The sequence below is a fragment of the Stylophora pistillata genome, chromosome 1, assembly GCF_964205215.1.
Source record: "Stylophora pistillata chromosome 1, jaStyPist1.2, whole genome shotgun sequence".
Classification (NCBI taxonomy): Eukaryota; Metazoa; Cnidaria; class Anthozoa; order Scleractinia; family Pocilloporidae; genus Stylophora; species Stylophora pistillata.
The window spans coordinates 56,154,617-56,166,896 of record NC_142519.1 but is presented as its reverse complement, the minus strand read 5'-3'; the positions used below and the strand labels follow the sequence as shown (position 1 = coordinate 56,166,896).

At 39.0% G+C, this 12,280-nt stretch overlaps 1 protein-coding gene across 1 annotated transcript; it reads left to right on the top strand.

Annotated features, from left to right (window-relative positions):
- The first annotated feature begins 37 nt into the window (after positions 1-37).
- On the top strand, positions 38-6,403 carry LOC111345450 (uncharacterized). Its single transcript, XM_088734110.1, has 4 exons — positions 38-1,557; positions 2,609-3,262; positions 4,278-4,409; positions 5,034-6,403. The coding sequence occupies exons 1-4, from the start codon at positions 285-287 to the stop codon at positions 5,312-5,314; spliced, it is 2,340 nt and encodes a 779-aa protein (XP_088590236.1). The 5' UTR covers positions 38-284; the 3' UTR covers positions 5,315-6,403.
- Positions 6,404-12,280: the final 5,877 nt, after the last annotated feature.

The window sequence follows — 12,280 nt, the reverse complement described above, 5'->3', positions numbered from 1 at the left end:
AAATTAAGGCTTGTTCATTCATTCATTTGCAAATCAAACATTTCTTTTTTGTGTTTGCAGCACAAACATAAAATTAGCATGAGCAAACATGAGCACCCGCTTAGTCTACGGTTTGTGGAAAGCAAGGTACAGATTCCTGAAGAACAGGTGGCCGTGGAGAAGTATGTAGGCCTGGGAACTATAGAGTTCTGTTTGTTACCATTCCCTTCACCTTCTTGTAATTAGTTTCGGTTTTGTCCTAATATTTGGCGCTCTTTTTCTTTTGCACTAATCTGGCGGTTATAATGAGTACTTTAGCGGAAATCGTTGGCCTGGATGGAGATATTCTAAGTGAAAAATTCGACCTTGAGCCCCGTTTCTGTTGCAGTCCGAACGAAAGCGACAATTTAGTGCACCTTTCGCCGATTATCCTCTTGGAAGACTTGGAGTTGAGAGATGGTGGACACAAGGATAGAAGCGCGAAAGATGTTTTGAGTCGAGTAACAAAATACATTTGCGACTCAAAAGATCCTTCTTTGTTCCAAATCCCGGAAATACCGTCCTTCCACATGGGGTACGCTAAAAGTTCCGAGAACAAAAAGAGGAACATGGCTATCGATCATGAAGAAGCTAAACTATGGATGTCATATCTGAATCTGTCGCGTTTCAATCAAGATCGTGAAGATGAGGAGTCCCAAGAGCCAACTTCATTGGTTGAAGATATGGAAATCGACCCACCAACAGCAGAAGATAAACCAAGTCAGAATGAAGAGGATTTGGTCAGCCCACTCAATAGTGGACTCCAGTTTCCCATGAAAGGATCGCTCGTTCTTATGTTCTCGATCCTTTTGATTTTCTTTGACAAAAAGAAAAGGAAGGCAGATTCCACCCGATCGAATGACGACGAACCAAAGATTGGGGCGAACAAGGTCTCTGACTTTCTCTTGTTTTGGATAATTCCATATCTGTGCAGGTATACTCAACAGAAAGTGCGCGAGATTGTGAAGCACCATCAAGAACACAATCAACAAGAGTTTCGGTCAGTTTGCAAAAAGTCCAGTTTTGATATCATCAAGGAAGCAATGTTAACTTGTGGATTTCCAGCTGAACTTAAAACAACCATTTTATCGAAATACAGAGAATTTTATGGAACGGAACAGTTAGAATATAAGTATGATTTGCTAAAAAGTCCCGAAAACACGCCAGTGATTTTAGTCCCTAAGGATTACAAGGTCACGCAAATGCCAGTACGACTTAAAGATATCGGGATCAATTGGAGTAAACTTGGTGATATTACTCTAACTAAACTGTTTGTCAGCAAGTTTATCAGAAACAGAGAGATTCAAAGAGATTTCTTCTATTCATTGCCCCTCTTGAAAACTCGACAGGGTATCGATTATGCGATTATCCTGCCAGATGAGGAAACATTTCTGAAAGTTACAACGGACCTGGAAACCAGTTGTGATTATTTCATCGCTCCAAAAGTCTGTCCCGAAGGATGTAGTGACATGGTGCTAAGCATTGGGGTGGTTACCACCAGGGAGAAACATCTTAGTGTTTGCTTTTCCTACCCTCAAGGTGAGCTTGCAGTTACTCGTTTCAAACTTTTTACTTTTGTGGTCCTTAATTTTTTTTTAAGAGAATTACCATCTCTTATTTATGCCACATTTGGAAAGCAATGTCAGGGCATGATCAGGTGTAACATGAGATTATACGAATAAAGATACTGATCTTGACTATCTGCCTTACAAATCAGCATTTCTAGTTAAAATTTGTTTTTTGCAATATTGATTGTTACTTCATTTCTCTGACTTTTCATTAAAATAGAGATCTTTGCATGAGGTAATTGTTATTTAACCTTCTCAAAATTGCAGTATGGCTGAGTTTGTACATGGGGGGGGGGGAGGGGGCAGGGGAGCTTTACACCCTGGATATTTTTCAAATATCCATCAGGGAGGTGAATTGTGATGCATTCCTAGGTGTTTGGAAGGAAATGCTGTTCTTCAACTCACAAAATAAACACCCCAAATATTTATGGAAATTATGACCAGAGGAAATGGATAATATGGGTGGAATATATTGATAATACTGCAGAAATGTTTTGTGAAGATTGGGCTATAAAAAATAATTATCATTATCCTCAGTCCCTTCATTTATCATGCATATGCATTTTAGAGTGAAAAAGTTTTTATTCTGAAATTCTGACTTTCTGCCCTCTCAAGGGTCATGCTTAAATTTGCATCAGCCTCTTGTTATTTGGTTCAACACTCAAGGGTGAGAGCTTATTGTTTTAAAAACAAGGAATCAGAAAATGCAATTTAAACTTCGTAATGAAGTTTTTTTCATTACATATTGTATCAGAGGTAGAGGAACCCTTTAAATTTTCCTTAATCCTTATGTGTGACTTTGCAGTTCAGTTTGTAGAGGCAACCAACTAGTAGTATATATGTCACAGGTTTGAATTGCATCAAAGCCTAAATTTTCAGTTTTCAGGCTTCTTTTCAAGAAATTATTAATTAAAAACTGGAACTCACCTGTAAGGATCATTGCTCTATTTTATTTTCAATCTGCTGGTCAAATGAAATTTATTTCTTTACAGATTGATTGCTTTGTGTTTGATTACTTTTAGGAACAGGGGGAGAGAGAGTGGCTGACTTGTTCAGGGCCATTGGTGCTCACTACTTGGATCACTTTTCTCTGGTTATCTTGCACGGGTTGTGCCGCAATGATCAGGATCCTGACTACAAATTAGGCAGCCTCTATCCTGTTAGTGGTATCTGGAAGGTGATTTTCAAAGGTAAATATCCTCAGCTGGCAGAGAAAAGTTCTTTCTCAACCAGCCGGGGTAAATTCTGTCGAGCAGAGTTTCCAGAAACATACAAGTTATGGGAGCAAGAGGTGAGGAAGAATGAGTCAGTAGAGAAAGTGATGACGGCAAATGAAAGCAGTTTGAGAGTAGACCCCAAATATGAACGGGATACTTCTCTTATTGTTGGCTACAGCAAGAAATGCCATGTACAGAGGCTGAAGAAAGTGCCATTTGGAGCTAATTTTGCAACCGACAAGAAACCTGTCAGAAGCTACAAATTAAGAGCTGTAAATCTAAATGGATCTTTACTGTACAACATTGAGAAAAGTGGACGCAAAGGTAACATTGCAGTTGTCCTTTGCATCAAAGATACCTTTGGAAGTTTTGGCAGTTGTTTGCCAACTTTACCAGAGGCCACCAAAGTCATAATAGTCAATTTCGTACGGGCAGTTGTTGCTGCTGGCCTTCCAAAAGGTGAGAGCCAGTTTTTTAATATAATTTTTTTCCATGAATCAGTCAGACTTGTCCTTTTATACATTAATTAATTGATGTCCATTTCATGATTAAGTGTTTGTTTTTATAGATTGTTAAATGCAATTCCTGTTATTGAATAACTAAATACAAATAAAAAAGATTCTACATTGATACAGAAAATAAAAATGTAATTTTAGAGATCATGTAAAGATGAAATAAACAATTTTTAATATAAGAGAAAAATCGAGTTTCCAGATGGGATTTGAACCCACGACCCTCCGTGATCTAGTCGGATGCACTAACCACTGAGCTACAGGAGACTCTATGGTGAGCAAGGGTCAATTAGTGGGTATTGACTGGAACCGCATCGCGCGGCTACACAGCCAAACATCAGCTAGCTCATAGAAGCTTACTAACAGCATCACGCTGTCACATTAAAGCATCACATGCATTAAAGCATCACATGCAGCCAACCAGCCCCCAAAGTGAGCATGTAAAGATGAAATAAACAATTTTTAATATAAGAGAAAAATCGAGTTTCCGGATGGGATTTGAACCCACGACCCTCCGTAATCTAGTTGGATGCTCTGATGCTTTAATGCATGTGATGCTTTAATGTGACAGCGTGATGCTGTTGGTGAGCTTCTATGCGCTAGCTGATGTTTGGCTGTGTAGCCACGTGATGCGGTTCCAGTCAATATCCACTTATTGACCCTTGCTCACCATAGAGTCTCCTGTAGCTCAGTGGTTAGAGCATCTGACTAGATCACGGAGGGTCATGGGTTCAAATCTTATCTGGAAACTCGATAATTTTAGAGATGGATCTGTAAAAAGAGAGTGTATGGTTCAGGCCTTTTAAGTTTTAGTATCAATCACATATAGCAACCATTTTTGACAAAGCTGACTGACTGAGGTACCCAGAAACCCCTTGTTGAAAAATTAACATTAAAAAAATGTAACATCGGGCTAATTTTAGATGCTAAATAATTTTGTTTTGATTGTGATCAATTTCCAGTCTATCCCTCGAAACCAGATGAGGAAGACAGGGATGAGATCGAAAGAGGTTTCCCAGAAGAGGAAGAAGAGATGGAGGATATGGATGAAAGTTCTGAAGATGAACCATCTGCCTCTGGACAAGATCCAGCTGGTTGGTATACATATTCTTGTGTCCCTTACTATCAATATCATCATGATAATTGTAATAAAAATTATCATTATAATGATAATTACCATGATATGACTTGTTCCCTAACCTTAGCTCTGTTGAATGACAGAGGAAAGGACAAAAGTTGTACTAGATAAACTCAGACTGCTAGTCTACGCTGGATTGATTCAAATTGAGTCACATTGGCTTGGAACATAACAAATAACTAAAACGAGAGGAAACCACAGTGTCTTCCAAGTTAATCCAACTTGGACTGGCAATCTGAATTGATTTGATCCAACTTTTGTACCTACCTAATCATCAAGTGATGATTAGTACTCTCCCAGTGTCTCTCTCTATCTAGGAGTGTAAATGGGTACCAGTGAACTGTCATTGAGACACAATCAAAATTTATTGTAGGGTGGGTAGTTACCTGTAATAGATTTGCATACCCTCACAACAGGTAGACACCTCTAGTTGCTAAGTGGAAACCAGGATAAACCTGTTACAGTATTGGCCCTTTTAATGTGCCATCCCTTGATATGCTTAAACATGTTTTCTTGCTGTATTTACTATTTAATAGAATACACTGTTAATTTAGTTTGGATTCATTTTTTTCTGTGATAGTGAAAAAAGGCAATCCTGAAAATGATGAATTAGAACAACTTGCCGATGACATTGATCCTAGTTATTGGAAGAAAGTTGGAAGAAAGTTAAAGATCGATGATCCAAAGATCACAGCAATAGATAAGGAAAATGAGGAATTTTCTGAAAAGAAATATAAAATGCTGCTACACTGGAAGCAGAAAAATGGAAGACATGCTACATGGAAGGAGCTGTATCAGGCATTAGTGAATGTTGATCTGAGGGAGTTAGCAGAAAAACACTGCTGCAAAGAAATGAATTGAACCAAACACTGTGTAAAAGATATTTCATACTTAAGTGAACATTTTGCTCCTGCATACAAAAAGTATTTGTTAGTTAGCCTGGTGATGGCTCCTTACAGGATTGGTCACTCTCTAGCTGCACTACTATTTTCAAACAGATTTTCTTGAGATTTATAATGATAAAACCAGGAAATGTTCATTTCAGTTCGGTAAAGATGGAACTTGAAGCTACCCGAGTGTGTAGCTTTCCTTTTCAGTATGTGTCATACTATTTATAAACATTTCCAGCAGTAGGTGTTTCTGTTTTCTGTAAATTCTACTTTTTAACATCTTCATATGCTATTTAGACTTCAATTTAGTCTTTATTTTCTGAAAAAAAAAAATTGTCCGTATTTTTACTCAGTCTGATTTACATATCTATTTAGTTATTCTTTTACAAGTTAGTGTACTTTCTAGCCCTCAGGTTTGACTTTGTTAATTTCATTTGCTTCTGTCGCGCACCTTTCACAATTTCGTACGACAACGGTCTTAAATCAACTAAGAGAAAAGTTTTCAAGAGCTCATGGTAAAGATGGATACTTGGTTTAAAGTTTTTAAACGAAGAGCCGAATAGACAAACTTGATTAAACTTAAATAACTTTCACGCGCGAAGCCGATGAACGTTAACATCGCACGCGACACTTGTGAGGACCTTTAGCTCGAGAGCGAACTGGAACATCTCTCTTTGATATTTATATACTGTAAGCTAGGTCAGATATAACATAATTTCTTACCCCAAAACTCCGTGAAAGGTAAGAGATGATAAAATAGCCGTCAGCTACATTCAAATTCTTCGAGATATTATTAAGTGTATAAACAGGTTAAAAACACTGGAGTTTTTTCTAGAGACTAACAGGTGCTTGTCAATTTTGTAGCAGTTCTGGTCATTTTAAACACCTAATCTTAAGCCTTTAGTGGTCAGCGTTTGATCGCGAGGTCCTCAATTTGACGTTTGGTACCCTTACCTTTCAGAAAAATCTGACATGAAACTGATACACCAGCAAATTTGATCTCTCTCTGTTTTAGTTAAGGCTTAAAGAATGACGTACTATTAAACTCAATTCTCTCACATTCCGTGGCTTGCAATGATGCTGTTCAACATAAGCTTTTCCGCCTCGAAAAATTATACCATAACCTGTCGTAATAGAACTAAAAACTAGTTACAATTATAGTCAAGCGGCCACCTCTCTACAACGACCGCTTTTTTCTGTCTTCAAGGCGGCAGTTGTGTAGAGGTTCAACTGTATGAAAATAGAAACGGGATTGGCATTGTACGTGCGTAAGGCCCTGTTGTTTAACCAGTTCTTTCTGACTCGCGGGGCATGGCGAGGATTTTTCAAAGTTGGGGGGGGACTTCCCCGTTACGTTTTTCGAAAAGTGAATTTTTCTAAGATAAGGAGTATGTGTGTGTGTTTGGTTTTGAGGGGGATGGTGAGGGACAAGCTTACAAATCTGCTGCATCAGACAAATATCTACCATCAGCGAATATTTTTTTTTTTATGCATGATATTCGGATGCACCCGTTTCCGCCACTTGAATTAGATGGCGTTGTTGTTGTTTACCAGAAAAAATATTTTGTAAGGCGGGGAAGTGGGGTAGTGCAGACAAGCTAACTCGTACCCCTATCCTACCGAGTAACCGAAATGTGGGCTTGGCCGTTGAAGGCCTGCTGGATACCGAAACTAGGGTAGAACATCGTAGCGCGAAATTTTGTTCCGAAGGAACTCGTCAGATTTTTCTTTGTAACACGCAGTGTTTGTGACAGAACTTCTGTCTCATCCTGCTTCTTGTTGCTCCACTTAATTTCGGAACTGCTCCTAGAATACTTGCATAATTTAAGCATTTTTTCCCGCCTTCTCTATGATGCTAGTGTCTCATGGGATAGCGTTCTTCCGGGTTTGCTATTACGTTACCACTCAGTAGTTCAACAAATATGTTGTCACGATATCATGGAATTTTCCCGTGAGATATGTGATAAAGTGACTTGATTTTCACATCTCAAAAAGTTATGAAAGATCGCTGAAAAGTTTCTTTAATTTATGACATATTTTACTTAGCTTCCTATTTGACTCTGTTACGATCGTCGATGGAGCCTTCACTTCGAAAAGTATTGTTTCCAATCGCCAGCCCGGCGTAAGATTCCTCTAAATCCTTTTTATGACACGCTTGTATTATAGAACTTTGTAAATAAGTGTAAGGTAGGCATATAAGTGAAAGAGCTTTGTCGTTTGTTCGAAGCTGTGGATTGATTTCGAAAATGAGAAAATACGGGGACAAACATTCGGCACTTTCGAAGACATTTGATTAGATTTAAGCAATTGTGAACAGCCGCTCACCAATGCATAAATCATTGCATAAATCATAAATCTTTTGATACTCTGTGGCGATATCATGTAATTTCCACGAGAGATGTGCGATCAAGTGAGTTGATTTTCACCTCTCAATAAGGTCAGAATAAAGATTGCTGAAAAGTTTCTTAAATTTAAGACGTATTTTACTTAGCTTCTTATTTGACCCTGTTACGATCATCGATGGAGCCTTCACGGTCTTCACGTGCACTTCGAAATTTTTTCCAATCACCAGCCCGGCGTAAGATTCCTCTTAAATCCTTTTTATGGCACGCTTGTATTATAGAACTTTGTAAATGAGTATAGGGTAGCCATATTTACGGTGGCCCAGAAGGCTCAACGCAAACAAAAAATATACTGCAGCAAATAAAAAATATACTGCAGCAACTAAAAAAATATGCTATATTTGTAAATATAGAGTTTGAGCCAAAAGGTCAGAAGTGCCCCGTTCAAATCAACATCAACAATATATATAGGTGCAAAAATCAGTATTAAAAAATATGAATTATCTTACTACCCCATTATATCCTTTCTTTCTCTTTTCTTTATCAAAAACTATCATCCAACGTACATTATAACTGTAAGATTTTTCCAGAGAAGTAAATGAGAATTCATTCCAAGTAAAACAAATCTAAACTAAACTAAATACATCTACCCTGAAATGCTGCCTTCACTTTTGCCTGACAGAACGCCACTGTTCTCGGGACAGTTACTTACTGTCACTGACAACTTTTAGACCTGCAATATAGTTCAGTCACCTTAAACAAGTGAAGTCGCCTCTAAATTTTACATAACACGCAGTGTCATCCTCAGGGATTACATATCTCGCGTCAACCTTCGAAAGGCTTTACGAAATCATTTCTCTTGTAGTACAACACAATAAGTTGGATAAATGCAGAGCGTCAGTGCAGTGTAGTTTGTTGCCACTTATCTCTTTGGCACTCCTCTCTGCAACATTTCAAAAATCCCTTTCGAGTATTGTCAAAATTCATCGTCGGCGGAACAAACCAATACAGTTCCACATATATCAAAAGTAATTGCGCTTTCAAACGTCTTAAAAAGAGAGGCTAAATGCATGAGCTCGCCTTTTTTTCTTACTGACTGGGAACGAACGTGAAGGTTCAAGCTTATCAATTGCTTTTGAATTTTTATTTTTTCCGCTTTTCTTTAATATTTTCAGCAACTGACTGTATGAGAAATGAAGTTACGTAAGAAAGTCCTGTCCAAGGTTTTAGAACTAAATGTAAGGTTGTTTCTTTCTTTTTCCACCTTTTTCAAACTTTAAATGGCCGTGCGTGAATATTTGGAAGGCACTTTATTTCAGAAAAGCGCTTTTATAAACGATCTCCATAACAGGTGGAAGCAGCTTATACCTTGAATCGGAAACCTTTCAGCAGTTCCATTTTATCAAACTCTATGTTCAAAATTCATCACTGCGTCGATTTTTATCTACGAAAAAGGTTATAGAATCGGAAGACATAAGTTACATATCGTTAGAGTCTTCAAAGAGCTCGTTTCGCAAATTACAGATTTACACATTTGTAATTTGCGAAACGGCGCACTTCTGACCTTTTGGCTCAAACTCTATATTAACAAATCATCACTGCATCGATTTGTATCTACGAAAAGTGTTATAGAATCGGAAGAAATAAGTTACATGTGATTAGAGTCTTCAAAGAGCTCGTTTCGCAAATTACAGATTTACATATCTGTAATTTGCGAAACGGCGCACTTCTGACCTTTTGCCTCAAAGTCTTTATTTATAAATCATCACTGCATCGAGTTGTATCTACGAATTGTGATTAAGAATCGGAAGAAATAAGTTATATATGGCTGGAGTCTTCGAAGAGCTGGTTTTGCAAAAAACAGTACTGCATACTATCATCCAAACACACCTATGGACCAATGAGAGTGAACAAACAATCTTACTTATCTAAATAAAATACGATGATGCTCAGTTTTTTGTTGTGCTTTCTGTATGCACGATGAATTGTGTACATTATGGCATACCATCTCCAACCTGGAGCCGGGGGCTTAACTAACTAACTAACTGGCATACCATCATTTCTGACTTACTGTATTTCCTTCGAAAGCCACCAACTCTAAGGCCATGATACTAAACAAACGTCCTCCTTAAATAAGTGTCTCCTCTCTGACTTTCTCAATTGGTCTAGAAAAAGAAGGAAAACCTGTTTCTTTTTCCACTGCACTGACATCTTTTTAAGCTCCAACTACAGCTCACTCAAAACAGTTGAAAAATAAATAACAAGTGCCCTCGATCCTTCTATTAAGAGCTCCTTGAAATTTAAACAAGTGCGTGGCCGCTTAACCCTTAACTTTCATGAGTGACCAAGACAAAATTTCCCCTTACAATAGCAATACAAAGTCAAGCAGGCAAGTGAAGAGATTAAAGGAAGAAGTATTAGTTGATCCAAAAGCAAATTCTCCAAACTTACATCATATATAAGAATTGGGTAGCAGATAGTAAGAATAATTACTAAGAAGATCTTGGGATTGAAAGGCTTATTCGAGGAAATACCGTATTTGGACAACACTGAAAACAAGAACCGTTACAAAAACACACTTAGACGTCATGTACTAAAACCAGGAACACCGGAACACCAGAACACCGTAACACCCTGGAACACCGGAACACCGGAACACCCCCGGAAAATCGAATTTGACGGTATAAAATAATTAAATGTAGATGTAATTTGTATACGCACGTAACACGAAAGAGCTTAGAAGCAGGCGCTGAATATATAGTTTCATAATGTTTCTTATCTTATTTCTTTGTGGTATAAATAAATGTTGTTGTTGTTGACGTTCTAGCTTTTAAAGAGACAATTAACTTTTTCCAATTACAAGCCCCTATTGTTAGGCGTTTTTACTGTTTAAGAAGCCAAAGGGGACGTTGAACAATGCATAGTTTGAAACTAATAGTTACGTACTGGCCGGTTACAAGTTATCGGCATGTATTAAAACCAGGAACACCGCAAAACCGAAACACCGGAACACCGAAACACCCCGGAACACCGTAACACCGGAACAACCCGGAACATCATAACGCCCCGCAACACCGTAACACCCCGCAGCATCGTAACACCCCGCAGCACCGTAACACCCCGCAACACCGTAACACCCCGCAACACCGTAACACCCCGCAACACCGTAACACCCCGCAGCACCGTAACACCCCGCAGCACCGTAACACCCCGCAACACCGTAACACCCCGCAACACCGTAACACCCCACAACACCGTAACACCCCGCAACACCGTAACACCCCGCAACACCCCACAACACCGTAACACCCGCAACACCGTAACAGCCGAAACACGAATCTGACGGTGTTGTTTTGTTTTCCCATTACAGATCAAGTACAGAATTTTATGTAAGTGTAATTTGTTTACCCACGTATAACGAAAGAGCTTAGAGCTCGTTATGAAGTGTACGTGTATGACATCGAATTTGAATTTAGAAAATTTGGTTTTTGTGGAGGGAGGAAAACCGGAGAACCTGGAGAAAAACAAACAACAAGCTCTACCTTCAAATGATGGTGGATCCGGGAAGCGAACCCGCGTCACATTGGTGGGAGGCGAGTGGTATTTCACCACTGCAGCTCCCCGTAAGTGATCATGGGTGGGTACATTTCGCTGATCCCCAGTCCATGGACTACCTAAATGGACTACCCACATGGACTACCCTAAATTACCTACCTTCACGCGAGCGCATCGAGCGAAAAGAGGGACTTCACTCTCTTTTGTACCAGACGCGTTCACCCGGCGACAACCTGTTAAAAATAAACCAATATGTCACTTGATAACTAATAAATCCACCTCAATTTGTCGCCCGCTATATTCCCACGGCTGTTATTAAAGAGAAAACAAAAATGCTTCGAGAATCTACCTGTATCTGGACTGCTTGATCGCTGTTGAGTGACGCACGGTTGGTGTTGTTGTGTAGCTTTAGTTTAAGCTTCAATGTACTGTTCTAATTACCTGAATATCGCAATATCCGTGAAAATTACTACACTGTAGAGCTGGGCCCAGAGATATTACCAAGAATGTAACTATTTCCTGCTGACATAGAAGGAAATAGTTACACTTACGGACAAAAGAACTTGCATCCGTGCATGCATTTATTCACAGACAGTCGTATAGGCGAAGCCCTTTGACTTGTGAGAACTAACTCCTCAGCTAAAATCTTTCAGAAGAGCTCTTCGCAAATTGCTATTTGATATATTAGAAAAGAAGGATGAGTATATTGAAAGCCTCATGATTGTTAGTTATCAAGTGACAGATCAGTTTATTTTTAACAGGTTGTCGCCGGTTGAACGCGCCTGGTACAGAAGAGAATGAAGTCCCTCTTTTCGCTCGATGCACTCTCGTGAAGGTAGATAATTTAGGGTAGTCCATATGGGTAGTCCATTTAGGTAGTCCATCGAGGGTAGTCCATGGACTGGGGGTCAGTGAAATGTACCCACCCAGGTGATCATAGTCTTGAGAAATTTTCAGATAGTCACGTGAATACGTGTGGATTTTTTTTCCTCCAGAGAATATCACGCGGTCTGTAATGGCTAAACAAAGCCCAAACGAAA

What these genes read in the sequence shown, in the direction of transcription:
- LOC111345450 (XM_088734110.1), top strand. Translation starts at nt 285, where the DNA reads ATGAGTACTTTAGCGGAAATCGTTGGCCTGGATGGAGATATTCTAAGT. An exon ending in TTGCTTTTCCTACCCTCAAG is followed by an intron (nt 1,558 to 2,608) that starts GTGAGCTTGCAG and finishes GATTACTTTTAG; the next exon opens with GAACAGGGGGAGAGAGAGTG. An exon ending in CTCTGGACAAGATCCAGCTG is followed by an intron (nt 4,410 to 5,033) that starts GTTGGTATACAT and finishes TTTCTGTGATAG; the next exon opens with TGAAAAAAGGCAATCCTGAA.